The 27,952-nt window shown below is 49.1% G+C and overlaps 3 protein-coding genes across 7 annotated transcripts; 1 reads left to right on the forward strand and 2 right to left on the reverse strand.

Annotated features, from left to right (window-relative positions):
* Positions 1-371: 371 nt before the first annotated feature.
* Positions 372-9,417, reverse strand: Tex52 (testis expressed 52). The gene is made up of 3 exons (XM_038319259.1): positions 9,340-9,417; positions 5,247-5,797; positions 372-666 (listed from the first exon to the last, which is right to left on the reverse strand). The coding sequence occupies exons 1-3, from the start codon at positions 9,415-9,417 to the stop codon at positions 372-374; spliced, it is 924 nt and encodes a 307-aa protein (XP_038175187.1).
* An 819-nt stretch (positions 9,418-10,236) lies between these two features.
* Positions 10,237-18,717, reverse strand: Foxm1 (forkhead box M1). Of its 4 annotated transcripts, XM_038320059.1 has the most exons (7): positions 18,216-18,717; positions 17,104-17,255; positions 15,351-15,542; positions 13,782-13,910; positions 12,843-12,887; positions 12,249-12,318; positions 10,237-12,081 (listed from the first exon to the last, which is right to left on the reverse strand). In XM_038320059.1, exons 1-7 carry the CDS (start codon positions 18,715-18,717, stop codon positions 10,880-10,882), a joined length of 2,292 nt encoding a protein of 763 aa, XP_038175987.1. In that variant the 3' UTR covers positions 10,237-10,879. The 4 variants fall into 4 exon arrangements, with proteins under 4 accessions (XP_038175987.1, XP_038175990.1, XP_038175989.1 ...); XM_038320062.1 differs by lacking the exon at positions 12,843-12,887 and having other exon boundaries at positions 18,219-18,717; XM_038320061.1 differs by lacking the exon at positions 12,843-12,887 and having other exon boundaries at positions 12,249-12,321; positions 18,219-18,717.
* Positions 18,718-21,395: 2,678 nt separating this feature from the next.
* Rhno1 (RAD9-HUS1-RAD1 interacting nuclear orphan 1) lies at positions 21,396-27,763 on the forward strand. 2 transcript variants are annotated; one of them, XM_038319582.1, is made up of 3 exons: positions 21,396-21,442; positions 25,660-25,908; positions 26,870-27,763. In XM_038319582.1, exons 2-3 carry the CDS (start codon positions 25,744-25,746, stop codon positions 27,410-27,412), a joined length of 708 nt encoding a protein of 235 aa, XP_038175510.1. In that variant the 5' UTR covers positions 21,396-21,442; positions 25,660-25,743; the 3' UTR covers positions 27,413-27,763. The 2 variants fall into 2 exon arrangements, with proteins under 2 accessions (XP_038175510.1, XP_038175509.1); XM_038319581.1 differs by lacking the exon at positions 21,396-21,442 and adding an exon at positions 21,551-21,857.
* Positions 27,764-27,952: the final 189 nt, after the last annotated feature.

Consider the following 27,952-nt stretch of genomic DNA (forward strand, 5'->3'; position numbering starts at 1 on the left):
TCTTCCTCACCCCAGCATACACAGATGCGCGCGCGCGCGCACACACACACACACACACACACACACACACACCTCACCACTCCTTATTCTAACCTTAAGAGCTGGAGCCTACAGAGATTCTAGCTGCCCTACCTCCTCTCTCTTCCCCAATCTTCCCATACTACTACGAGTCTGCCAAGGAAAACAGAGAACAATTCAGAGCTTCAGCGATGGATGTCTCCAGAAACCTGAAACAGAGGTGGTATGAGGCTGGAAAATGTCAGGTTATTCTTTAGAAGCTAGAGTCCTCAGCCTCCTGAGGCTTCTTGCTGAAGCAGGCTAGGCTGTGTATCCTGAGGCCCACTCTGGTCTCCTCTCACCGGGAGGCTCTTTTAGACATATCCAGGGCTGCTTTTCCTATTTCTCGCTGATGTGTTGGCAGGTCTTGCCTTGGACAGGTAGTAGAGGGGCATGGCAACCCGGTTCTCTATCAGGGTTTGGTAGTCCCTCACCATGTCTTCGCTCAGGGGCACACTGGGCAGCCGAGCCAGTTTCAGGGCCTTCTCCTGGTAATGCGGCTGCGGGTTTGGGCAGGGCCAGTTCTTGGTGAAATTATTGGGAAGTGGGTTGGGTAGGATCTGGAGGTCCCAAGGCTCAAGCCTTCCACCATCAGAGATGAACTGAGACCTGTTGGAAAAGTGATTCAGAGACAGCAGAGTCAAGGGAGGGTTCCAGGCACGGTGAGGGAGGTGGGAAGGGCAGGTGATGATTCCCAGCAGCTACTGGGGATCGGGCTATACACCAGCTGACCTGCACTTTAACTGTGTTGTGGCATTAAGTGGGCCATACTGTCTAGCTGTACACCTTTTATCCTTTGGACAACTGTGTAGTATATCACCTAAGTTTTTTTTTAAAATATGCTTTCTGTTACATATTTTTATATAATTTATTTAACTTTATTTTATGTGCATTGGTGTGAAGGTATCAGATTCCCTGGAACTGAAGTTACAGACAGTTGTGAGCTGCCATGTAGGTGCTGGGATTTGAACCTGGGTCTTCTGAAAGAAAAGCCAGCTCTCCCAACCGCTGAGCCATCTCTCCAGCCCCTGTTACATATTTTTGTTGTGCTTATTAATTTTAATATTTTATGAGTGTCTTGCCTGCATGTTGCCATGTACACCACTTGTTAGTCTGGTACCAATGGAAGTTAGAAGAAGGCATAAGATCCCCTTAGTCTAGAGTTACAGACAATTGTGAGCTGCCATATGGGTAGCAGCCAGTGCTCTTAACTGCTGAGCCATCTCTCCAGCCCCTCACCTAGATTCTTCTTAAATATGTATGTGTTGCTAGGGATTGAACCCAGGGCCTTGCACGTGCTTGGCCAGCACTCCACTACTGAGCTATGCCCCAGTCCGATTTTCCACTCTTGGCTTTCTTCTTTTTTTCCTTCTCAGTCTGTAGTCCAGGCTGTTCTCCATCTTGAGATCCTCTTGCTTCCTCCTCCAGAGGTTTCTACCATTACGCCGGAGTCTATTTTTTTTTTTTTATCTAAATTCCAGCCATTCTTCTCTTTTCTACTAATGCAGAGCAGATGGGAAGACCGCTGAACTCAGCGTAGCATAGCAGGCAACTTCCTCTTCCGTGTTGGCCTGTAGTATTAAATTGAACAGGAGCAAATTGACTTAAAAACAAGAACAACAGCACGGTTGAATGGCAGCAGATTTTCTGCGCTTCAGCGGGCTTTGAACCTGGTTCAGCAGATATTCCTGTTGGCTGCTTTTGGTTTTATTCAAGGTTCTCAGCTGCAGCTACACATGACAACCGACCCAGAAACTTTTTTTTGTTGTTCATTTATTATTATTTTATTTTTATTACTATTGCTGTTGTTAGTGCAGAGATGGAACTTTGAGCTCTTGCATGGTAAATAAAAAGCTATATTCCTGAGCTATGCCCACACCCCTGGGAGAATTTGTAAAGTTTCCCAGAGATGTAGCCTAGTAGACACCTTGCCAAACATGTACAAGACCTTGAGTTTCTATGCAGAGGGTCCTAGGGATTAAGACAGAATCTCATGTAGCCCAGACCATGTCTAGTTCATGTGGTGCTAGGCACTGAACCGAGGACTTCATACATGCTAGGCGAACACTCTGTCAACGAACTGAGCTCACTCAACTAACATCCACCCACCCTCTTTTCGGAAAGAAAGTCTCATATAGCCCAGACTAGCCTCCAACTTACTATGCAGCCAAGGGTGGCCTTGAATTCCTGACCTGCCTGCCTCAGTCTCTTCCAACTGCCAGGATTATGGGCATACACCACCATGTCCTTCACGATTGCAAATCTTTCTGAGATGCCTATATGCCACACATTAGTTACCAATAGTCTTCATGTGCAGACAGAGAGAGCCAGGGCCCTCAATGTGACTCACCTGAAGAAGTCACCAAACTCTGGTGCCATATTTTAAAAATTGAATGTGTATGTCTATAAACACACGTGTGTAAGGTACATGCGTGTGGCATGTGCAGGTGCTGGTGCAGGCCAGAGAAAGCTCTTAGTGCCCTGCTCTCTCACTCTCTGCCTTACTCCCTTGAGGCGGAGCTCTCACCAAATCTGAAGCCTAACATTTCAGCAAGGCTAGCTGGGCCAGTGAGCTCCTCGAAGCTGCCTGTCTCCATCTCCCAGGATCCCTGGGGTTACAAGTATGCACAGTTGTGCCCAGTTTTTTCTACATGGGCGAAGAGGTATTGAACTCAGGTTCTTATGCTTGGGCAGCAAGTGCTTACCCACTGAGTCATCTCCATGTGTGCACCTGCGTGCAGAGCTGGAGGTGGAACCTGGCCTTGTACATACTAAACAAGTGCCCTACCCCCGAGCTGCACTAACAGGCTTCACAATTTTTTTGTTTTTCTTCTTCTTCTTCTTTTAATTAAAAATCTCTGCTGGGAGGTGGTAATGCACGCTTTTAATCCCAGCACTCCAGAGGCAGAGGTAGGTGAGTCTCTGTGAGTTTGAGGCCAACCTGGTCTACAAATTGAGCTCAAAGACAGCCAAGGCAACACAAAGAAACCATGTCTTGAAAACCAAGACAAAAGCTTGGTATGATGGCATATATCTTTAATCCTACAGCTGTGAGTTTCAGGCCAGCCAAGGTTATCTAGAAACACCCTGTCTCCAAAAAAAGAAAAAAATTCTATTAGGGCTGAAGAAATGACTCAGTGGTCAAGAAATGGCTTAGCGCTCTATCAGAAGTGCAGCGTTCAGATCCTAGCATCTATGCCAGGCTGCTCACAAAATCCTGTAACTCAAGCTCCAAGGGATCTGATGCCCCTTTCTGGCGCGCGCGCACACACACACACACACACACACACACACACACACACACACACACAAGCAGTTCCCTCTAAGGTCTGTCTCTTCTGAGACCATCCCAGTGGAGCCTAGATGGTTCTAGCCCCTCCTCTGTAACCCTCTGAAGACCTTCTAATCTACACTGCAGCTCACAAGGAGTCCTGCCTGCCCACAAATTTCTGTAATACCAACTTTCTAGAGTTTTTATTACATTATACATAATGCATTTTATTGTATTTTTATTCCCGTATATAACGTATTTTAATCATATTCCCTCTCATTATCCTTTCTTGTCTTCCTTTCCTAGGGACCCCTTCCTGTTCCCAGTTAGTGTGTGTGGCCCACTGCGTTTCAGTAGGCTTACTTACAGACACCTTAGCAATGGATCCACCCTTGAAAGAAATGTCTCTCCTCCAAGAACTGTCAACCTGCCTATTAGCCCTCGGGAGGGAGAGGCAGCACCGCGTGCATCCATCCCTCCCTCCTCTCCTCCCAGACAAGATAAGATCTAACTTTAGTTCAATTTCTTTCTCTCATCTTTCTTTTCTTTCCTGTGTGGAGGATAGACTCCAAGGCCCTGGGCATATAAGCAAGTACTCCACCTCCAAGCTGTACTCTAAGCTCCTGGTTTGGTTGTTTTACATCCTGACAACCCGGTTCATACTTATCCTGTGAGGTAAGTGTTTCTGATCCTCCTTTTGGTAAAGGAGTCTGGAGAATCCAAGCCACTTGTCAAAATGATACTCTCTGGGTCTGATAAATCTGACCCCAGGTTTCATTTCTGCTTCCTCTATTAATAATAAACTTTACTGGACAGATGTGGTGGTATATGTCTCTAATCCTGGAACTTTGAAGGTGAAAGCAGGAGAATCATGAGTTCAAGGCCAGTCTTGGCCACATTAGACTCCAACTGTAAAAAGGAGGAGGGGAGATTTACTGGGGGTTTAATACTCTTGTGCCTTGGGCAGGTAATATATTCTATATTCTCCTTGTTTTAAAAAAAAGAGGAAAGGAAAAATAGAAGGAAAGAGGGAGGGAGGGAGGGAGGGAGGGAGAGGAGGAGGGAGGGAGGGAGAAAGGAAGAGAAAGAAGAAAGAGGGAAGGCCTGGAGATGTCTCAGCGGTTAAGAGTACTGGGTGCTTTCTCAATGGACCCAAGTTCAATTCCCAGCACTCACATGGCCACTTTCAACTGTCTGTAACTCTAGTTCCAGGGAACTTGACCATGTTTTCTGGCTTCCTTAGGCACCAGACATACTTGTGGTGTACAGACATACATACAGGCAAATCATTCATACACATATTTTTAAATTAAAAAGAAAAAAATGACAGCCAGACATGATGGCATGCTTCTGTAATCCTAGCACTCAAAGGGACTGAGACTGGACAATTGCCAGTCAATTGTTCATTGTCAGCCTGGACAATATAGTGAGATCCTGCCTCAATAGAATAAATTGAATTGCCTTAAATAGAATAAATATAATAATGACACCCACCTCTCTCTCTCTCACACACACACTGTAGGTGTTTTGCAGGTATAGTGTGGCTGTGGTAGGTGTCTCTTCTATCTCTTGTAGCCAGGGACTAAATTACATTTCTCAGTATCCCTAGGCCAAGCAGATGTTAAATTCACAGTACCTTCTCTCCATTTTTAGTTAAATAACAAAGTGCCTTTCCCCGTTATCCCCACCCCTCCATCTGCACCATCTGGCTAGCTTTCAGGAAGCAGTTGGCTCCATAGCAGAACACTTGTTTAGTGTTTGCAAGGCCGTGGGTTCCAACTACACAGAAGAAAAAGTCTCAGATGACCACGAGTGGAAAAGCTGGAGATGCAAATTAGACACCAGAACAGGACTGGGGAGCGGTGGGAGGGGGCACATGAACATGGGCGGATCACTGCCTGGGAAGGGGAGAGCTTACTTCTTGAAGTTTGGTGGGGGCAGAATATTGCCGTGGGCATCGAGTGGAGGGGCCCTCAGTTCGCTCCTCAGCTTGAGTTTCTCCACCTCCTTCAGTTCTCTCACGGTTCTCACAATCACTTGGTTCTTTCTGTTCACGTCCATGAAGATGGGGGTAGTGCTGATGAAGGTCAGGAAGCTGTGTGGGCCCATCCAGGAGGGCGGAGGAATGGCAGGTTGTGCAGTAGGGAGACGGTGGGCATTGGAATGGGTCAACCAGCGCCAGACATTGCTGTCATAGGGTACGTCTGGCCTGGTGGGGAAGGTGGCAGGCAGACGTCCCACATCGAGCCATGTGTGAAAGCCCCAGGTGTGCCTGGTTTCATCCTTCCAAGGATAGAGTGCCTGGTGACGAACCTTAGACTTCATCTCTGTGTATGGTGGCTGCTTCAGGGCTAGCTTGTGGTAAGCTTGCTGGGTGAAGCCTGGCAAGTCTCTGGCCTCTCTGGGGAGGAGGAACTCACGCTGAGTCCAAGTCTGGTAGGTGGGGAAGGATTCTCTGGCATGAACCATCTAGGGAGAAACAAAAGAGAGCCTAGAAGGGCTATGCCCACAGAGTAGAATGCTGCAGAAGTGCCTTGCTCTCCTTCCCAGGCACAAGCTGCCAGCCTCCAACCCAGGACTCATCAGGATGCAGATGACCTCCACAAAAAGGTGTCTCGCCATTCCCGCTGTCATCGGGTGTACGTACATACACGTGCATAAGACCATTCCTGTGGGTGCACGTGCATATGTTTATGTGTGTGGAAATCGGGCGACAACCTTGGAATTGCTTTTTTTTTTGGTCTGGCTACACTGACTGGCCATCAGCCATCAAGTCTCAAGAATCCACCTCTCCCCACCCCAACCCCCAGCCCTGGGATTATAAGTGTTACCACTTAAAACTTTATTACCTGAAAAATATTTATTTTTATTTTATGAGTGTTTTGCCTACAAGAATGTATGTGTGCTGTGTGTGTGCTTGTTAATCTTGGAGGGCAGAATCCCCAGGACCCAACAGAATTAAAGATGGTTGCGTGAGCTGCCGTGTAGGTGTTGGGAATCTAACCCAGGTCCTCTGCAAGAGCAGCAAATGCTCTTAATCACCGAGCAGTTTCTCTAGTTCCCTGCAAAAAGTTTTACACGAGTTCTTGGGATTGAACTCTGGTCGTAACACTTGTATAGCAAGCGCTTCACAAACCAAGCTGGCTCTCTTCACATTGCCAGCTTGACAGGATCAAGAATCATATAGGATGCGAGTCTGACACGCTCAAAGGGGGCTGTCTAGATTAGGCTAACTGAGGTGGAACGAACCACATTAACTCTGATGCCACCATGCAGAAGAAAGCAAGCTGAGCACTAGCGTTTACCTTCCTGACTGCCGACATACTCCTGCCATGATCAAATATGGTGCCCTTAATTTTGCTTGTCAGGTATTTTGCTTCAATGAGACTAATAATTGCCCCAACCCAAAAGTTACTGTACTATCCTCCGTATCATTTCCATAGATTTATCAAATCTTATTTTTTTCTAATTATTAATGCTGCCTTTGATTTCCCACTCTCTCAACTTCTGCTCTTCAAAAATTATATATATCTTGGGTTTAAATTTTTATCTTTTTAGCCGGGCGGTGGTGGCGCACGCCTTTAATCCCAGCACTCGGGAGGCAGAGGCAGGCGGATCTCTGTGAGTTCGAGACCAGCCTGGTCTACAAGAGCTAGTTCCAGGACAGGCTCCAAAGCCACAGAGAAACCCTGTCTCGAAAAACCAAAAAAAAAAAAAAAAAATTTTTATCTTTTTAAAAATTTATGCGCATGTTTGTACATGACATACATGCCTGGTGCCAGAGGCCAGGAGAGGGCATTGGATGCCCTGGGCTGGAGTTAGAGATGGTGTGAGCCACCATGTAGGTGCTGGGAGCCTGGCTCCTCAATGCTGAGCATCTCTCTAGGTCCCACTTACACTTAAGGTTTTATTTATTTAGTGTGTGTGTGTGTGTGTTATGGTGTGAGCGTGGAGGTCAGAGGACAGCTTACAGAAATCAATTCTCTCCTTCCGCTACGAACCGAACTCAGGTATCAGGCTTGGTGGCAAATGCCTTAACCCTGAGTTATCTCATTGGCCCCAACTTCCTTCACCACTCTCCTCTGTTCTGATGTCCTCAAATGTGTCCCTGTAGACACATCAGGCCTAGGGGGAGGATCCATTCCAGCCATTCTAGCGACATAAATTTCCCTTGTTCCTGGTCACACCCTAGGAAGTCTCCCTAAAGGAGGGCCAGGTAGCTTTCCATCCCAGAGTCTTATTACACCTGTTGTCACTGGCACTTTCCCCTCATTTCTCATTGAAAGATCAGCTGGGCTAGAAAGCATCTAGAATGTTCTTTCCTTATCTTTTCTGTGTTTTCCTGCCACAAAACATGGTGCCCCTTCCCTACAACTCCATCCAGTTCTGCTATGGTTTGTGTAAGTGTCCCTCAAAGGTTGGTCTAAATGAGTTGGTTCCAGCCCGAGGACTGACCGGGAGAATCTCAGGTGGGGGGACCTAGTGGCAGCATGCTTTTAAGGGAGACAGTGGGATCCTGGACCTTCCCTGCCTCTTTGCTTCTGGGTGTCCATGAGGTGAGCAGCCTGCTTTGCCATGTTCTCCTTCCTGAGTTGCCCACAGGTCTAGGGCAGCAAAGCCAAACGGCCGCACACTGAAGGAAGCCTCTATGAGCCCCAGTGAGCCTTTCCTCTCCAGCTATCACTAGCCTTCTGCCACAGCAGTAGAAAACCGACACAAATGGCAACACAGCCCCTATTTCAGATGTAAAGACCCTGTTACAGTAAGGAACTCACAGGAGGCCTCAACTAAGTGGCAGAGTTCAGATTTAAGCTGTGTTCAACCTCAGCATACTTAGCTGTGGGAAACATGGCTGAGAGCCTGCTCATAGTCTGACCAGGGCAGAAGTATCTCTTAGTCATTCTTCCCTCTCACCCACTCCAAAACCCCACCAGTTTCCTCAGCATCATCCCCTAAACCGTATTTCCTTAAAATTAAAATCTAGTGCATGTGCACACACACGCATGTCATAGCATGTGAAGTTCTGAGGGCAGTGTGTAGGAGTCCATCTTCTTCCACCATGTGGGTTCTAGAGATGAAGCTCAGGGTGTCAGGCACAGCGGCCAGCGTCCTGACCACATGAACCATCCTGTTGGCTTGCTCGCAGGTTTTCTCCTTCCTTTTGATTTTGTGAGATAAGATCTTGTGTGTAGCCTTGGTGGACCAAGCTACTGAGTGCTAACATTACAGGCGTGCCTCACTGGACCTAACTCTCTAAGTCTTTTCTACAAGAGCACATCAGAGGAATGGCCTGAGAGCTGACACAAACATGCCTCGTCGATCCCAAGCATGGCAATACATGGTATTAACTTGTTAGGAGGTAGAGGCAGATTTCCACAGATTTGACAAAAACCTGGCCTAGGCATGAACTTCAACCGGGACTATATAGGGAGGTTCAAACAAATCCAAAACTTGGCCCAATGGCACATATCTATAATACCAGCCCTTGGAAGGCTGAGACAGGACTACTGTAGGCTGACAGTATCGGGCTAGCCAGGACTACAAGCAAGACTGCCTCAACAGAACAAAAACAGACCCCCTGAAATCTGAAAATGCAAGATCCCAAATGCCGGAAAATCTGATTTTTCCCTGGGCAAGGGCATGGTGTCACAAGTAGAAAATTCCACATTTGACCTTTGCAATCGGTCTCAAATATCAGACATTCTAAAAATACTGCATGCATTAAGTCACGTTCAGGCTGGGTATAAGATACATATGAAACAGAGAAATGTTATGGGCAGGTTTGGGTCTGTTTATGACACACAAACACTCCAAAATCCAAAAGCTAACAGTAGCCCTGGTTCCAAGCGCTTTAGATAAGGCCCTATCCACCCGGGCTAGCCAGGCTTCTCCTCCTCCTCCCCAGGCTCCAAACTCAGCATATCAGAGGATGAAGGCAGAAGGTCTGTGTACCAGAAGCCTGTTGCTCAGGACACATGAAAGGCTGGCTGCAGAGGCGGGCCCCACTCTACCTGCAGGAAAGGCTGCCTGACATGAGGTACATCATCCACGCCTGGCCTTTGGAGGGATCTTCCCCAGCAGCTGGCCATTCTTCCTCTGAGCCACAGAGCCAGGAGGGGAGGCTTTGGGGAAAAGCCCTCGCTGGTGCCATTGTTTGCTGCTAGGGTTGCTATGGTGATGCTTCCTGACTAGTGCTGCTGGGAGGAGACTGCCTGTCCTGGGAGGCTCTTCAGTCCCTGACGCCTTCCTGGTGAGGTAGGGAGGGGGCAGCTCTGTCAGTTCTGGTTACAAGATGTGGTAAGAGGAGCTGCCTCCAGGAGGACCTTGTCTGGGAGGTTTGGGGAGGAGGAAGTACGCATGCTCTCAGGCTTGGGGCCTGAATGTTGAACAGCATGGGAGGGGAATTGAGGCCTGCAAGTGCTGAGCTACTTGAGGAATCGGCAGGAGCCCAAGTCAGAGTTTGGGCCATGGAACAAGGTGGCAGGGAAGAGGTGGGTGGGACTCTGTAGAGCCAGGATCTCATGTAGCTGGCCTGGCGGGTCCTCCTGCTTCTCTCCACCTCAAGGACCGAGTTATAGCTATGAACCACACCAGACGAAACTGACAATTTCTGCGTCAGAAAAGGGTGTGGGAGGAACATCTGTGAAAGGCCCTGGCCATCACTTCCAGTCTCCACCATTGCCCCTCATTCATCATTCAAGTCCTCGAGACCAGCAGTGCCACCCTGGGTTTTATTCAGTAGGTAGTTACAGTAGTGTTCTTGTGCTAGCTTGTGTATCGGAGCCTAAAGTGGCTCTTTGCAAAGCTCAGGTGCAAGCTAAGGAAGCCAGGCAGGTCAGGGGTCACTTCCTCCTTCTCAGGCCTCAGTCTGAGCTCTCAATGCTGGCTTCCCAGCATGATCAGGAACACTATCAGAGAACCACCTAACAGGACTCATGTGAGCACCCATCCCCCACACCCAAACCCAACAGGCTTTTCTACCAGGACCACTGGTTTAGAAACATGGGGGTGTCAGGAAAGGGCAGGAAGCGGGATCCTGGCAAGCCAACCTGTATGTCTAGATGCCTAGAGAACCCACAAGTGCGGAAGAAACTGCACTGCAGGTCCTTCCCCCAAAGGCTGCAAGCAGAAGCCAAGTGCAGCCCTTGTCACCCCACCCACTCCTGGCAGTCTCTAGATAATGATCTAAGGAAATAAGCTTAGTTCTAATTAGAGGACAATTTGGGGAACTTACACCATTTACAAGGGTTACCCTGCCAGGAGCAGCAGGTAACTACGGGGCACTTCCTGTCCGCCACTGCTTTTGTCACACCCACCCTTCGGGTGCCAGCAGAGAGAGCTGAGGACTCTCTCCGGAGACCTACTGCATGCACAGGTCCCAGCAGTGGCTTCGATGTGACTATCTCTTGGCATAATTAGGTAAAGGGCACAGCTCAGGCCTCGCGTGGCAGCTTCCCTTAGAGGGCTTGGGGTACACTGAGCCTTGTACCTCCCAGTCACACAAGTGCCAGGATAGTGAGCAGCTTGAGTAGCAAGGACAAGGCCTTGGCTCTATCGCAGCTCAGGGATGAACTGAGACCAGTTGATATTGTCAGGGCCCAGAGGGTCCTCTTCCAGGCCAGGGAAGCTGATGTCTAGAAGGATCTTGCTGAGGCTGTCGTTCATTGTGTCCAAGACCAGGCCTTCTGTGAGAGAACGGTTGGCTGAAAGGCTAGGGACCTGTGGCTCGGGGGAGCCTGGCTTGGGAACCTCGAGATGTGGAGGCGGAGAGCTGCTGAAGGGGTCAGAGGCAAGGTCAAAGGGTTCTGAGTTGAGGAGCTCCCGGGGTGAGTCAAAAAGGGGAACACTTTTCAGAGGTGTGGTATGCAGCTCCATCAGCCCCAGGGAGTCAGGCAAGGGGCCAAAGGCGCCCTGGGGGGTTCGTACTGGGCTGAAATCTAAGCCCCCAACTTTGGCTGGGGGTGTAAGCCTCCAGGACTCAGGGGTTCTGGAGAGCACAGACTTGCTAGGAGTGGAGGAGATGGGCAATGTCTCCTTGACGGGGGTCTTGAAAGGCACCCCCTCCTCTTGAGGGCAGTCGAGCTGGGACACAGGCTCTGACGACTCTGCCAGGAGTAGGGGCTCCATGGCCGGCTGTAATGTGCTGGGGTCCTCTGAGAAGAGTAGTTCAGGCTCATCCAGACAGGGGGGCCGGAGGTGCTGTTTCCTCCGAGAGCGGCTCACCTCCCTCTTCTCTCTTCGCTTGGTCACCAGCATTTCTGAGACACGCCGGGCTGGGGACTGGAGCCCACAATAGGACTTCTTGGGCTTTGGAGTGGGAGAGCAGGAAGAATCTTCCCAGGAATTGGACAGTTCCTCTTTCAGTGACGCACACGGAGAAGGCCACTCTTCCAAAGGAGGGCTCTCCACTTTGATAGGCCTCTCTAAGTGTGCCAAGTCCTCCCCAGGCTGGAGTTCTTCCTCCTTAATGGACTGAATAGGGAGCAAAGGCAGTAGCCCTTCTTCAAGCAGGGGTTTCTCCTCCTTCACTGGTCCGGCAGCAGGAAGTGGGGCTATCCCTTCATTGGCTAGCAGTACTTTGGGTGCAATTCGGACTCGTTTGCTATGACGAGCGAGCTCTGAGCTCCTAAGTGAAGCTGCCAGAGGCAATGGCATCTTTACCGAGGGCTGTAACACCAGAGACTGGTTCACTGGGAACTGGATGGGCACCAGGTATGAGCTGACCCGTGGGAGCAGAGGCTTCATCTTCCGCCCTAGTAGGAAGCAGGAGAGATCAGAGGTAGCAAAGCTATGGGTCCGCTACTTCCCACTCCAGGAGCCCTGCTTAACTGTGCACTCAGATCCTTTAAGCTGGAGACAGAAGCTGAAGCTAGGCCCCAGAGCCAGATCAGGCAGGTCTGAGGCCCACTCCCATACTCACGTGCGCCCAGCGGGAGTTCAGTTTTGATGGTCACATTTCTACGGAGCTCAGGATTGGGTCGTTTCTGCTGCTGCTTTTGGGAAAGAAAGAAACCAGGGCTAGTAAGGTGAGGGGAGACAGAACCCCGACAACTTAACTTGAGCTGATGCAATTGGCCTAACCAACAACCCAACAACTAGAAAAAGCTAGTTTGAACGATGGATGCAGGTAAGTACAATCTGTCAAGCCATGCTGGGGGAAAAATGGACAGAAACAGACATATGAGGAGAGGACAGGACAGTGCGACACCCATGATTCTCACCACCCCCAGGGAATGCAACAGCTACCAGAGAGACAAAGGAAAGGCAGGCTGAGAGAACAGGTTGATGCTGCTGCCTGCAAGGCCCATGCCATGCACTTGTCCTTGCAGTGGCAGGTCCTGCAGTGCCCAGTTTGGTCTGCTCAGCACACCTTTGTGATGCTGTGTGTAGGGCTAGCAGCCACGAGGCCAAACACAGTCCCCTCCCCACATCACAGCTTCTCTGCCCACTAAAGCCATGCTGAGCAGTGAAGGGAAATAAGGCCAAGCCCCGAGCCAGAGGAAAAGAATCTTACTGATTCCAAGTTCTCAGGCGATTGTGGAGACCCTGGTTCCAGTGGCTGGTGGCGGCCAGGCATCGAGGGAGAGAAATGAGATGAAGTTACCACTAATGTGGTCAATCTACCCAGACTAGGAAGAAACCTATTTGATGGGTGCCAAGAGACACCATGGATAATGGTCCCTTCCAGAAGAACAGCACAGCAACAGCATCCTTATGGGCACTCAGAAGTTCCCAAAACAACTTTTTCCCTGAAAACATGTTCTTGTGGCTCCATTTCTGGTCTCTAGAGTTAATAAAAGGTTTCTTTGGAGCAAGACTGAAAATACAAATTATAGGCCTGGAGAGATGGCTCAGTAGGTAAGACAGATTGCTGTATAAGCATAAGGATCTGAGTTCAGATCCCAGCCCTGCATTGAAAAATAAAGTCAGGGATGGCCATGCAAATGCTTATACCCCAATATTATAAGAGGTGGGTGGAGACAGGCGGATTCATGGGGTTTGCCGACAATCAACGTAGCTCCAGCTTCAACGAGAGACCTCATCCCAAGGAAATGAAGACTGATAGAACAGGACACCCGGTGTCCTCCTCTGGCACATGGCGTGTGCACTAACACAAAGATACTCCCCACCACGCCACGCAATTACTAGGCCCATCCCAGATTCATTCATCAGAACCCCAAGTTAGAGACCTGGAAGCTGTAGTAACAACGGTCTACTTACAGGGGAAGTTAGAGAAAGATTTCTAGATTTTTTACCAGAACAGTTCTCTTTGAGCTCTTCTCTAATGCGAAGGAGTGTTATTTGGTATCTGTCACCTGAGGTCAGGGCACTGTGCAAGCCATTAACTGACTGTTCTAGCTCTCTCGGTCAGAGCACGTCAGGAGGACACCGCTCCTCTCCAGAGGCTCTGTACCAACAGCTCTGGCTCTCCAGCTCACACAGGGACAGTCACCTTAAACACTTGGTCCAACGTCAAGTAGCGATTGGCACTTGGGTGAATGGTCCAGAAAGAGACCTTGCCATTGGCAGACGTCTCCCGCACAAACATGTCATGGAGAGAAAGGTTGTGACGAATGGAGTTCTGAAAGGGAAAGGTGAGCAGTTAGCAGCTCCGTGAGCTCGGGAAACATCACCCTTGGAGTGAACTGGGAAAGTCAGGGGAGTCTCCCGCTATCATCAGCAGAGACTATGCGCAGGGTCCTTGCAGTCTGACCTGTTGGCACCTCCCTTCCTGAGGGCCACACTGCAGAGCTAACCTCAGCCATGCACCCCAGGGGATAAAGACTGGTGACACCCCTTCAGTTGGTCACAAAACAATAAACACAGATCTATCTTATCTCCAGGCTCTTAGAGTCTTGGGCTGGAAGCTTCCCTCTCTGTCCTGCGCTCTACCCCAGTGCAGGACAGAGGTGAAAGGAACCCTGAAGAGGAACTTTACACCTACAACCTCATCATCCGGGTGGAAAAGTAAAGACAGGCAGAGCCGGGCTCTGTGTTTTCCAGAGAGGTGAGAAGACTGCTGCCCACTGCACGACCCACAGAGAAACACTGAAGGTACAGGAGCAGCAGCAGGAAAAACTATCTCCATGGCTGGACACGTGGTGCACACCCATATTCCCAGTACTTAGGAAGACAAGGCAGGAAGATGCAGGGTTCAGCCAGGCTGGGTTACCCAGTAAGAGCCTATCTCAGAGACTGGAAATCTTGACTTTAGAGATCTAGGAAGATGCCAATGTGAGGACCAGATACAACTGAAGCACTGCTGCCACCCGTGGCCCGGTGTCAGCACTGCAGGCAAGCCATGCAGGGCAGGCTGCAGAGAGGACATGAGGTCACATGCTGGGTCAAGTAGGAGTCGAATGTCATTCTTCCTGGCAAATATCCCACTTCAAATCCAGGCTCTTGTGCGTGGCAGGTAAGTACTCTGCCACTGAGTTACATCTCCAGTCTGGCAAATCCCATTCTACCCAAGCTTTTCGATGTAACGCAAGGGACTGAAAGATGGGTAAAGGTACTTGCTGCCAAGCCTGAGCTCAATCCCAGAACTCACACTGAGAGACAACTCTAACGAACTGTCCTCTGACCCTCACATGCCCACCACACACAGACCACTCTAGCAAATAAGTAAATGAAAATACATATATGTGTATATATACATATGTACTTTCTGATTCTGACACAGATTCCCAGGCATCTGTCTTGGAGGCCCCATGCATGAGATGAGAAACAAGACACACTGCCCAGGTGGGTGTGGCGGCACACATTTGCAGCCCCATCTGCTCCCAAGGTGGAAACAGGAAGACTGTAAGTTTGAGGCCAGCCTAGAGCATGTAGCGAGACTGTCTCAAAACAAGGGAGAAAAAGAAAAGGCCCGGCCCACTAGATGTTCCAGGAAGTTAATCTTGGGGCCAAGAGGCTCATCTCAATTTTTTAATATTATTTTTCATTAAGACACAATCTGAAGCAGAGTGAGAAAGAGTTATACCAGAATGACCTTGGCATCAGCTATGGCGCACAGTACCTTCCAGCCTGGCTTGGCGATGTGCTTAAAATAGGGGAAGTGGTCCTCAATCCAGGTGTAGATATCCTTCAAGGTCATACGCTTTCTCTCAGTGCTGTTGATGGCAAATTGTATCATGGCCATGTAAGAGTAGGGTGGCCTCTCAGACACAGAGTCCTGCCAAGATGTGGATGCTCCTGGGGGCTCCTCAACCTGTGTGGTGCGAGAAGTCGAAGGGAGAGGGACCGGAGAATGACACAGAGGAGTACCCCCCCCCCAGCCCTCTGAGCAGCACTTCTCAACCTTCCTAATGCTGTGCCCTTCAATACAGCTCCTCATGCTGGGCTGACCCCAGCCATAAAATTATTTTGTTACTTCCTAACAATACTTTTGCTACTGTTATGAATCATAATGTAAATATCTGATATGTGACCCCAACGACCACTGCTCTAGTCTATACTAAAAACAAACTTTTCCCTCGCCCTGAAATAGGGTTTATTTGCAGAGCTACACAGAGTTCTGGAACTCACTCTGTAGACCAGGCTGGCCTTGAACTCACAAAGATCTGCCTGCCTCTGCCTCCCAAGTGCTGGGATTAAAGACCTGTGCCACCTCTGACCAGGAAAACAAGCTTATTTGAGACCACTATTTAATAATGGAATTAAAGTTTGCGATCAGACATTGTTAGTCTAGGCCCCCAGCAATTAGGAACTGATTAACTTCCATCCTCTTCCTGAAGATAAAGTGCCTGATAAGAAGAAGCCTAGAGGCTGGGAACATACCTAGCTCAGTTGGCACAGTATTTGCCCAACATGCATGAAGCCTGGGCTGGATCTCCAGCATCACATAAATGGACTGTGGTAACGTACTTGTCTGCAATGTCAGCAATAGGGCAGGATGATCTAGAACTCAAGGCCATCCTCAACCACATAACCTTTTCTTATGGTTTTTCAAGACAGGGTTTCTTTGTGTAGCTTTGGAGCCTGTCCTGGAACTCACTCTGTAGACCAGGCTGGCCTCGAACTCAGAGATCCTCCTGCTTCTGCCTCCCGAGTGCTGGGATTAAAGGCGTGTGCCACCACTGCCTGGGCTCACAACCTTTTCTAAACTAGCTACATAATAAGACCCTGTCTTATTAAAAACAAAAAACTGGAGTCTCTTCAGCTAATTCTCTAGTTGGGGTCTGTACAATGGTTTGTATGAATCCACACCCATTTTCAGACCTGTAGGTCGAAAGTCTTAGGTCTCAGTTCCATTTGCAGTCCTGACGAACTGTAAACCCATCCTGTTTCAGTGTTTGTAGAGCAGCCACAGTCAAAAGTGTGGGACAAATGCTTTCAAAGGACACATCTGGAGGTTTTACACAAAGATCTGATCATTCGGCTTAAAATTTTGAGATAACTTTACACATACACAACTGTATGATTTTTTGTTTGTTTGTTTTTTGTTGTTGTTTTTCAAGACGGGGTTTCTCTGTATAATTGGTGCCTCTCCTGGAACTCGCTCTGTAGACTAGGCTGGCCTCGAACTCACAGATACCCGCCTGCCTCCCACCCCCCCCACCCCCCAAGTTATGGGATTAAGGGCGTGTGTCAACACTGCCCGGCCAAAAAAAAAAATTTAAAGAAAAATTACACAGAAAAGCACTAAGTGGTGTCAATAAGAGAACTTGGATGTTCCGCTCCAGTAGCTCCTTGATCCATTTCCCTTCTTAGAAATCCCCTGCACTAAGCAGTTCTGACTTCCCTAATGAGTGAGTGACAGAACAGTTCACCTTAACCCGATTCTGCTCCAGGTGGCAATTCTCCTTCTCCTCCATCTCCTGCTTAATGCTGCAGGGGCCCAGCCCGTCAGAACTCATCTTCCCAAGCCACTGGATATTGGTTAAACTGTTGTCCAGCGTGCAGCCTGCCGCTTCGCCACCAGCTATAAGGAAAACAACCCAAGACTCCATTAGCAGCCTCTTCAGATGCCCTGCAGCTCCATCAAAATTGATGGCTGGAGATAACCCTCCAACTCAGCTCCCAGGGACAGGGAACCCGTGGTAAATCACAAATCATTGTGGCTCTAGGTTACTCAGCCTCATGATGGACTTGAGACATTCAGGAACAATGACCTCCATCTCAACGCGACAGACAGAACCTTAGGCATTGGTCAAGGCAATTTTTGGATAGCTACACAAGAAAGTCACTTTTCTTCCCCAGGCTCCAATTTATTCTTTTAACACGGAGATTTACTTCCTTACCGGATTATGGTAGTCTGAATAAGAATGGTCCCTATATGCCCATATATTTGAAGGCTTAGTCAGCAAGTAGCACTATCTCAAAGGATTAGGAGATGTGGCCTTGTTGAAGGAAGTGTGTCACTGTGGGTGGGCTCTGAGGTTTCAAAAGCCTGTGTCAGACCCAGCTTCTCTCTGCCTCTCTCAGCCCACAGATCAGCATGTAGCTCTCAGCTACTGCTTCAGTGCCTGCCTAAATGCTGCCACGCTCCCCACCATGATGAAAATGAACTAAACCTCTGAAACTGTAAGCAACCCCCACTTAAATGCTTCCTTTCATAAGAGTTGCCTTGGGCATGGTGTCTCTTCAGAGCAATAGAACAGTGACTAAGACACAGGTCCGTACAAAGAATAAATCAAATCAACCAACCAACCAGTCAATCAACAAATCCTTTCCCAGTATAGAGAGAGAGATGGGAATGTTACATTACTGTAACCCTTTCAACAGTGCCCAGATGGTTTGCTCAAAGTTTCAGGATAAAGAAAAGCGCGAGCCTTTGCCTTGGCCCCTCCTAGATTCCTATCAGCCACATTCATCAACTTGACTGACTGCAGGCAGGGAGAAAGGCCAGCCTTCACACCCCTTTGCCTTACAAACCACATACCACAGCTTTCCTGTCTTTGCCTTGGAAGGGCTCCAGGTGGCTTGGGAACAGGCACACCCTTAGCTGCTGGCTTTGGTCCCAACGTCTCAGTGATCGCTTCTGTCCTCTTGGAATCATGGCTGGTTTGGGCTTGTGGCTGGGGACCAGGAGGGTGAGATGAGGTCCCCCCAGAGCTGATAAGGATAAACTTGTTGGGTCCACTGCTGCCGCTCTCTTTCCCTTTGGCAGTTAGTGCTGTGATGATGCTTTGGATGTCGGCATTGTTGGGGATGGCCACCACTTGTGTGTTGGGCATGGTGGGGTGGTTGATGATCTTGATTCCAGCTGGAAACTTACAGGAACTGGACTCTGCCACCTCCTGGGAGGCCTGTGCTTGAGTAGGCTCCTGCTGGGCAGGGGGTCTCTTTGCTTCTTCCTCTGATGTTTCACCTGGGGCATTTTGAACAGGAAGGGGCAGCCTCCTCCTTTTGAGAATCAGTGGCCGCCGGGGGCTGGTTCTCATCATGAAGCTGTGCTCTCACTCTCCATTGAGAATCACAAGCACTGACCCTGCAGGGGCAAGGAGAAGCTTGGTATCACAGACCCGTGGAGTGGAGACAAACTGGAAGGGGTCCTTCGAATGAATGGTCACAAGCAGAAGCTCAGAGGCCCAGGGGAATGCTGCCTGTGTCCCTGTCAAGCCCTCAGATAATAAGGACAGAATCTGGGTTTGTTGTACACTTGTAATCCCAGAACCTACAAAGTTTAAGGCCACCCTCAGCCAGGTAGTGAGTTCAAGGTCAGCATGGGCCACGTGAGTCATTGTCTCAAAAGATAAAATGAAATGAAATGAATGAATGAATGAATGAATGAATGAATAAAGCCCTACTACTGACCAAGGAAAGCTAAAAATGACAGTAAACGGCATTTCAAGTGGAGAACATGGGACTGAACTGGAGTCAATGATCTCCTGGAAGCTTACTATTGGCCAGGCTGTGGATATGATACAGCTTAGTGACAGAGTGCTTGCTTAGCCTCTGCAAGGCCCTAGGTTCAGTTCCCAGCCCTCCAAAAACGCAAATAAAACCCAAATTGTTTGGGAGATGGCTGAGTGAGTTAAATTGCCTGCTGCTAAGCCTGACACCTGAATTCAATCCCTGGGATCACAAGGGTGAAAGGAAGAGAACCAACTCCACCATGTGGGCGCCACCCCCCAATAAACATGTGAAAAAATTGTTTTTTAATGTTTGGCTAACAGAATAAGTGAGGTGACATCTATAACAATGTGGAAAAGCTGCCAGTTCCCCAGAATTCAGAAGGTCACTTGCAATGACTGTAGAGAGAGGTGAAAGATCAGAGAATGGATGGACAAGTGGCAATTAAGAGTCCTGGCAAAACTCTGATTCTGCAACCCAGTCTGTGATACAGTCTTTTTGCTTTTTTATCTGCAGGTCAGAGGTTCGGTGCACACAGTCAGAGGCACCTGTGAAATCACCTCCTAGCCTGCAGATCTCCCAAGGGGGGGAAACTTCCCTATTCAAAGCCTACAGCAAAATTGTGCAGTCAACGATTTCACATGTTCACTGCTGGCAACTGAACACACAGTAGGGAAGGGAAGGACTCTACTACCACTGAGCTAAACCCACAGTGTTTTTTTTTTTTTTTTTCCCGGGAGGAGACATAGTCTCTTCTAGCCTAGGTTGGTCTCAAACAATGCAGCTGACCTTACATTTCTGATTCTCCTGCCTACACCTGCTAGAGTCAAAGGCATGGCCATGAGCCAGGTTTTTGTGTTGCTGGGGATTGAACCCGGGGCTCTGTGATGCTTGCTAAGTGCTCTACAATAAAACCCCAGTTCTCTTGCATAAAACAAACAACAACAACAACAAAAACAGGGACATCTCTGTACTTGCAAATATTTATGGCATTTGCGTTTTGTAAGTATGTTACTTTATATACTTTAACTTTCTGCTTCAAAGTAAGATTGTAACGCCCATCTCTGATGTGGGATTCCCCTCTGTATGCTATGAATATGTTTTAGTACCATTGGTTAATAAAGAAGCTGCCAGCCGGGAAACAAACTAGCAGTCTCGATTTACACATCTCCTGCTTACTAAGATGTGCTACCATTAATATGCTCAAGGTGGCTTTTATTTTTGAGACAATCTTACGTAGTCCAGACTGGCTTTGAACTGCTGAGCCTTTGGACCCCACTTTTGTAAATGCTGAGATTACAGACATTTGCCACCATGCCTGACCATGTTAAAGTGCCTTTGAAATGCTAAGGGAATAGTCTTTTCTTTAGAAGAAGCATTTTAAAGATTTTATAGATATACAAAACAACTTATCATTAATTTAAATCCTGTCATTCTATTTTGAATGACAAGAAACAGGGAAACCAGCTCCTTTTTTTAGGACACCTGCCAAAAAAGGATTACCCACTTTTGACATTTGCCAGCTGCTTAGGGTTCTTAGGTCCCTTCCATCCTGTGGCTTCCTTTTCTTTATATTTCCTTTTCTCTACCTTCAAATCTCAGTTTTCATTTTGCTTCACATTACACCCCACCCCAATCAAGTAGCAGACACCCCCACACCACAGGCTATTTCTCGTTGACCTTTTCTCTTCCTAATGTTCCCTAATACCTTCGAACCGGACGCGACTTGCAGAGTCACCCTCATTCTCCACACCGAACCGGGAACCTTGCAACACTCAGCTAAGGATCCCGCCCTGCAACCGTGGAGGCGGAGGCAGGGTTGACGGCCTGTGCAGACTCAGAGGGCAGGTCTGTTCCCGGGACCTCCGGGTGCTCCGAGAAGGCGGCGGGAAGGCCGAGGCCGGCCGGCTCACACCTCCTGCCCGGCGGTCCCCATCAACCCCTCGCGCCCCGCAGCCCCGGCAGTCCCGGCTCCGAGCCCTCCCCTGGCCCGGCCCGGCCCGGCCCGGGACTTCCTTTCTGCACCGCACTCACCTCACACGCCACGGCTGCTCCACGCGGGACCGAGGCAGGCCCGGGCGGCGGGTCCCGGAGGGACGGCCGGGGTGGGAGCCCGGGGTGGGGTGCGGGGGGAGCCCGGGCCGGGGGTGGGTCCCGCAGCGCAGCTTTCAGTTGTTCCGCTGTTTGAAATTGGCGCCGGCGGAGCGTTGCGGTCACGTGACGGAGCGTCGCCAATCGGCACCGGCTTGTCTCCGGGTTCCGGCCCCGAACGCTCGGCGTCCGGAGGAGCGGCGGCCGCGGCCGGGAGGGCGGGTAAGGCGGCCTCCGGGGCTCGAGGGGCGGCGGGAGGGACGCGGGGACGCGCGGACGGCGGCCAGCGGGCGGCTCCGCCCCGGCTCTCCCAGGGAGCCTCCGTGGTCGACTTCCTTCCGGGGCAGCGCACGTCACTCAGCTGGTTGGCGACCCACTCGGCCAGCCCTGGTCTCCGGTCCAGCCCTCGGTGCAGCGCGTCCCCGACCGCGGGGTCGTGCCCTGCGGGGGCCCCGCCCCGTCCAGCCTCGAGGGAGACAGGTGTTCATTCACTTACGGCTCAGACTTTACGGAGCCGGAGACTCGGTGGCAGATCGGGGCTTCCCTTCCCGGGGCCCACCGTCTGGTGGAGAGGGAGCACGGAATGAGATAAACAGACCGGTAGAATTCTAGCTGCGGAGGAACAAGTTAGAGACGGGTAGGTTTTGTCTGATACAAGGTCTCCCCATGTGTAGAATTCTCGATCCTCGTGTCTCCGCCTTCGGAGTAGCTGAGGTCACTCCCTCGCAGCCTTGTATGACACTTTGAATATTTATTTTAATGAGAAAATCTTGGCTTAGGACAGGGAAGGCTCTTTTTATTTTTCAATTTAATGAACCGAGACGCGGTGTAAGATCTGTACCTCACTACACAGAAGGGTGGGAAACCGAAATCTGCTTTGACTGAGTGCAAAGGCAGAAGGTCACGGGATTTGAACTAAGGCGCCGGAGTGCGGTGTGCTTTGAGACTGGAAGGCCTTCAGCCTTGTTGAGTTTTGTCCTTATCTAATAATTAAAGGAAGCCAATCAAGAGTTGTGTTATGCCCAAATCCGTGGGTCCCAACAAAAGCCAACGAAGGAGACCAAGTCCCATATGTAAAAGCAAAGAGCCTTTATTTTAACCAAGTTTGCAAACTCACTCTCTCCGCATGTCCAACATATTGGACTATCTGGAGAACCCCGAGCTCAGTTAGAATTGGGTTTTTAGGGGCTGGAGAGATGGCTCAGAGGTTAAGAGCATGGACTGCTCTTTGGTTCTGAGTTCGATTCCCAGCAACCACACGATGGCTCACGACCATCTGTAATGAGATCTGGTGCCCTCTTCTGGCCTACAGACATATATACGGACATAACACTGTATACACAATAAATAAATAAATACATCTTAAAAAAAAGAATTGGGTTTTATAGTAGTAAAGGTGGGGGTGAGGGGTCTCTGAGGTTCAGGACCCCTGATTGGCTGACATTTGTCTTGGGGTGTCCCGGTGAAGTGCTGGCAGGTGTCTTGGAATGACAGGCATATTTCCTTTGAATGGTCTGCTCTTGAGTGGGACTCAGGTAATCTTGGCCTGCCAGGCATTGTCTCAGGGTAATCTCAGGGTAAACTATTGAGACTCCAGGCTCCATTTAAATTTATCGATGGCCAGAGTCCCAGGTGATAATGGTTGGAAATAAAGAACTTCCTCCTTTGGATGACCTGCCCAGACTTAGCTTTCATGGCCGCCCCCCACATCAGCAGCTAGGCCTGGGGGCCATAACAATAATCCTGGGGTGAGACAAAAGAATCTCGAGTTAGAGGCCAGTCTGGACTGCAGAGTGAGCCCCATCTGAAAAATAAACTGGCCTGTAGTGGTGCGGGCTTTTAATCCCAACACCCAGAGACAGCCGGATCTCTGAAACTGAGGCCCGCTGAGGCTACATAGTAAGACACTGCCTCAAATAAAAACAAGCAAAGGTTGAGCAGAAGTTGAGTCAAAACCTGAGTTAAGATTTTGGTTTGGGCACGTCTGTAAGAGATTATCTAGATTACATTAAGGTGGGATAACCCCACCCTGAGTGCGTATGCTCCCATTTTGTGAACTGGGGACCTGGACTCACTAAAATCGAGAAAACCAGCTGAGCACATTCATCTGCTTCCTGCCTGCTAAAGTGTGTGCCCAGGTCCTGGCTGCCACGACTCCCGCAGCACAAGACTGTACACAGGAACGCTGAGCCAGAATAGCCCTTCCTTCCTTAGCTTACTTTCCTGGGGTATTGACGCCAGCAACAGAACAAGCACCTAGTGCTGTGGGCATGCCTTGTAACCCCAGCACCTGGGGATGCAGAGACTACACAGTGAATGTGAAGCCAGCCTAGGCTGCGTGAGACTATGTCTCAAGAACGTCAAAATAATTGTAAGAGGGCTGGTATATAGCCAAGGGGTATAGGCCTGAGGTTCAACATGAAAACCAAAAAGAATATATTTTCTTCAAAGTCATGCAAGGGTAGGGGAAACAGGTAGATGCAGATGGTCAGGAAGGAACCACCTGGGTGGTAAGTGCATGGGGCTCACTGTGTGACTCAGTTGGCTTCTCTTTATGTTTCAGAGAATCTGCGGGTTGAGTATTTTTTTTTAAATTTTGTTTTATGTGCATTGGTGGTTTGCCTACATGTATGTCTGTATGAGGGTGTCAGGTACCCTAGAACTGGAGTTTCAAACAGTTGTGAGCTGCCATGTGGGTGCTGGGAATTGAACTCGTATCCTCTGGGATAACAGCCACTGCTCTTAACTATTGAGCTATCTCTCCAGCTCCTTGGGTGATAAAAAAAAAAAGCCTAGATGTAATCCCAAACTTCTGTCTGAAAATCTCTAGTGACTACTCACCCCAGCTCCACACTCATTTGGCCTCACTGGCTCTCCTGACCCAGTGCTGACACCATATCTAATCTTATTGTTGTCGTTCATCCTTTAAAAAAGAACTTAAAACATGGCTCACTGTGTATTCCCCACCCCACTGCCATGGAACTCACTGTGTAGACTAGGCCCCAGCTCACTGAAATCTGCTTCCTGAGTGCTGGGATTTAAGATCTGTTAACCACACCTAGCTAGACATTCACAGCCTCCCAGATGCTGACATTGTGTGTGAGTGATGTGAGGGAAGGAGGACACATGTGGGCGTCAGAGGACATCTTTTGGAGTTTTTGTATGTTTTGTTTTTTGGCCTTTTTTTGTGAGTTCTGGGGATTAAACGCAAGCTCTCTGTTTTTTAGGCCTATTCTTTTAACTGCTGACCGTGTAATTCTCAAGACAGCTTTTGGGCTGTTTAAGGTTTCATGTAACTTAGGCTGGTCTAGAACTAGCCAATGATGACCTTGAACTCCTGATCCTCCAGCCCCCCTAAGTGCTGAGATTATTGGCTTCATCACCATCCCGGCGTGGTTTGGCTTTTGGTTTTGTTTTTTTTTTTTCCTTTTCTTTCCTTTTCTTTTCTTTTCTTTTTTTTTTTTTTTTTTTTTTTTTTTGAGACAGAGTTTCTCTGTAGCTTTGGAGCCTGTCCTGGGACTAGCTCTTGTAGACCATGCTGGCCTTGAATTCACAGAGATCTGCCTGCCTCTGCCTCCCAAGTGCTGGGATTAAAGGCGTGCGCCACCACTGCCCGGCTTTGTTTTGTTTTTTCAAAACAGGATTTCTCTGTATAACAGCTCTGGCTATTCTGGAAGACCTCAAACTCACAGAGATCTGCCTACCTCTGCCTCCTGAGTGCTGGGATAAAAGGCCACAAACACCTGGTCCCAATGGTTTGGCTTTTGAGGCAAGGTTTTTGTGTGTAGCTCAGGCTAGACTTGAACTTCATCTATCCCAACTCTGTTGGGATAAGTGTGTTCTGCCATGCCCAGCTATAACCATCGTTGCATGTGGTGTGCCTCAGACTACAGTGACCTTCCTGCTTTTTGCTTCTCCCAACTCTTCATTCCAGGTTAGGTGTCTTCCCACCCAGAAAGTCTTCTCTGAAGTGAGTGGAAGCAAACCATTATACTGAAGAGTAATTGTTTCCTTCTGTTAAATTCTCAGCTCCTTTCCTTCCTTTCCACTTTTTCTTTTTTTCTTTTTTTGCAGTACAGGGGGTTAAACTTGGCTTTATGCATTTTAGGCAAATGCTGTACCTCTCCGCTGCAGTCCCAGCTCCTCAAAACCAGGGACCTCTTTCTCACTGCAGGTGTCCTCAGTGCTCAGTGACTGGATAAGTACTTGTCCGTCTTTGGTTCCTAGTGCTCAGCATGGCACAAGAAAGTGAGGTCAGCAGGTGTTTACTGAATGAGTGTGGTTGAGATAATGTGTTTTGTGAGGTGCCATAGGAAGCTGTGTTTTCCCCCCGACCTGAGGACTGAACGGTAGTTTTTGGTAGATTGACCAGCACGTGTTATGAAGGATGGGGGAATCACCCACAAGATTTTCTCCCAGCTTTTGTTTCTTCTCTACAGGCATGGTTTGCAATTGGACCCCAGCCCAGACCAGGAAGGCAGCCTGCATCATGTGGTTACAAATTGCTCTTCCTTTACCTGTTGATGCCTCCCAAAAAGAGACAGCAAAGACAGTCACACAAAGCCCAGCTGCAATTCCACCATCAGCCACTGGAGGGCCCCAAACACCATGAATCGCTCCAGCGGCCCATTACCCACACTGTACAGGTGCCCAGCAAGCCCATTGATCAGGACACCATCACTTCCTGGGTAGGTCCTTTGACCTTTACTGTGTTAGGCTTTTCAGAATACTGACTCTTAATCCTCGTGGAGCAGGGACAGGGAAGCGGATACTCCTTCTGGTTGTAGTAACCAGACCTATCTAATTGTCTTAGTTCAGATCAGAATACATGTTATATGGAACTGGAGTCTTCCCTGCCAGGTTCTTCTGAAAAAGTTCTGAGTGTCTATTTCACTACCCAGTAGCTGGGTGAAGAAACTAGAAAATGGCAAGGGTCTGAATGAGATTATTTCCTGTAACTCATGGCAAGTACTAGGTATTCTATGGTTGAGTGAACTGAACGTTAGGGAGAAAATCCTACAAAAATGGCATTATGAGGCACACCTGTAATCCTAGCATTTGGGAGGCTGAGGCAGAAGGCCAGCCTGGACTGCATGGTAAGATTGTCTAAGACGGGGGGGCGGGGCAGGAGGAGGGAATCCATAATCATTGATTGGATAAACATGCAGTACTAGATCCCTTTTCTGAACACTTGTCTCCCTTCCTAGTTCTTGTAGCTGCAATTCACTGTTTGCCGAGACTTTCTTGCCAGACACTCTGCTGGACGTTGGGGATGAGTCTGTGGGTCCCTGCCTACTGAGGGCTTTGTTCTGCTGAGGACTGAACTGCCGAGCGTGCTGAGCGTGGGTTCTACCCACAAGGCTCCTTCCAGCCCTGCTCTCGTGAAGTTTAACAACAGACAGTTAAAGAGCCATAGCAGTGTCGTGTGGTGATGAGAAATACCTTGTACCCTCTCAGAAAGGCAGAGGGACAGAGAAACCAAAGCTGTTTTCTTATTAGTGCCTCACATAGCTGGTTGGTTTGGGGTCCTTTACTATAGCGAATCCTCACGATTCTGGGCAAAAAAAAAAAAAAATAGAAGGATTCTGCTCACTGGGTAGAGTTTCTTTGGCGGTTGACCCACCGCCCTTTTTGTCTTTTTACGCACAGGTCTTACCTCAGTTTGATACAACAGCCAAAAGCCAGCTTCCAGCACACCGGAAACGTCGCCCCCCAGACCACACGAAACAGTTAACACGAAGATCTACCTGCAAGTTCCCACGGCTAATCTTTGAGAGTCCACGGGCTTCCAGTTCAGAGACAGTGATACCCTTGAACAGAGAAGAGCCCTGCCAGTCAGAAAAGGACACCCCCAGAAGGCCTTTAGTGCCACTGCTCAGTCCCCAGAGCTGTGGGGAGCTGTCAGTGTGCGCACCTCAAAGCTTACCTCATGTGTTCATACCCCCTGATATCCAGACCCCGGGGTCGTCTGTGGGAGAACCCGCTTCCCCGGATCAGAAGGAAAACAGCCTTCCAGGCTGCATCCTGGGCCCTGGAGCTCCCAACAGCCCGGAGCCTGGACCTGTTTTGGTCAAGGACACCCCTGAGGAGAAGTATGGGTTAAAGGTCACGTGGAGGCGCAGAAGGCACCTGTTTGCCTACCTCAAGAAGAGAGGGAAGCTGGACAAGAGCCAGTTCCTCGTGAAGATGTGACTGGATGTCACAGGCATCGTCTCGGAGCTGCTGATCGCCATCATTCCCAGCGTCACGTCTCTGGCTTGGAAGGGTGACCTGGAGTGAACCCCAGAGGGAGGAGGACTTAGCTACAGGCCTGGAGCTGGAACTCGGTTTCTAGATTTGCTGGTTAAGTCCCCTCATATGAGGAAGAGTTGGACTTAGTGTCATGAACTGTTGGTATTTTTCTCTTAATAACTGTTTGAATCTCTAGAGTATCTTCACTGTTTATGATGTTTGTAAATAAATGGCTGCTCCGTGTGTCTAGAGAACCCCACTTTTGTCAGTAATGCAGCAGTGTGGCCCATCTATAAAAGGTCTGTGCTGGTAGTCTTTTGTCCCAAACTTAATTCATTCCATATTTTCTGTTGCTGATCACGAGGCTCAAAGACAGCGTCCACTGATGGAGAAAATCAGAGAGCACTCTAGTTTTTATTGGTTGGCAGCTGCCTTTACAGCTTTGACTTTTCTGCCCAAAGGGCCACAACCCTGTGTTCATGAATATAGTGGGGTCAAGAA

The sequence above is a fragment of the Arvicola amphibius genome, chromosome 2 (genome assembly GCF_903992535.2).
Source record: "Arvicola amphibius chromosome 2, mArvAmp1.2, whole genome shotgun sequence".
Classification (NCBI taxonomy): domain Eukaryota; kingdom Metazoa; phylum Chordata; class Mammalia; order Rodentia; family Cricetidae; genus Arvicola; species Arvicola amphibius.

Excerpts from the sequence above, each read along its gene's own strand:
- Rhno1 (XM_038319582.1), top strand. The coding sequence starts at position 25,744 with ATGCCTCCCAAAAAGAGACAGCAAAGACAGTCACACAAAGCCCAGCTG. Across the intron at positions 25,909-26,869 it reads AGGACACCATCACTTCCTGG|GTCTTACCTCAGTTTGATAC; the intron begins GTAGGTCCTTTG and ends TTTTACGCACAG.
- Tex52 (XM_038319259.1), bottom strand. The coding sequence starts at position 9,417 with ATGGCCAGCTGCTGGGGAAGATCCCTCCAAAGGCCAGGCGTGGATGAT. Across the intron at positions 5,798-9,339 it reads TCAGGCAGCCTTTCCTGCAG|ATGGTTCATGCCAGAGAATC; the intron begins GTAGAGTGGGGC and ends GTTTCTCCCTAG. Across the intron at positions 667-5,246 it reads CCCCCACCAAACTTCAAGAA|GTCTCAGTTCATCTCTGATG; the intron begins GTAAGCTCTCCC and ends CTTTTCCAACAG.
- Foxm1 (XM_038320059.1), bottom strand. The coding sequence starts at position 18,717 with ATGAGAACCAGCCCCCGGCGGCCACTGATTCTCAAAAGGAGGAGGCTG. Across the intron at positions 17,256-18,215 it reads GCAAAGACAGGAAAGCTGTG|CTGGTGGCGAAGCGGCAGGC; the intron begins GTATGTGGTTTG and ends TTTTCCTTATAG. Across the intron at positions 13,911-15,350 it reads TCGCCAAGCCAGGCTGGAAG|AACTCCATTCGTCACAACCT; the intron begins GTACTGTGCGCC and ends TTTCCCTTTCAG.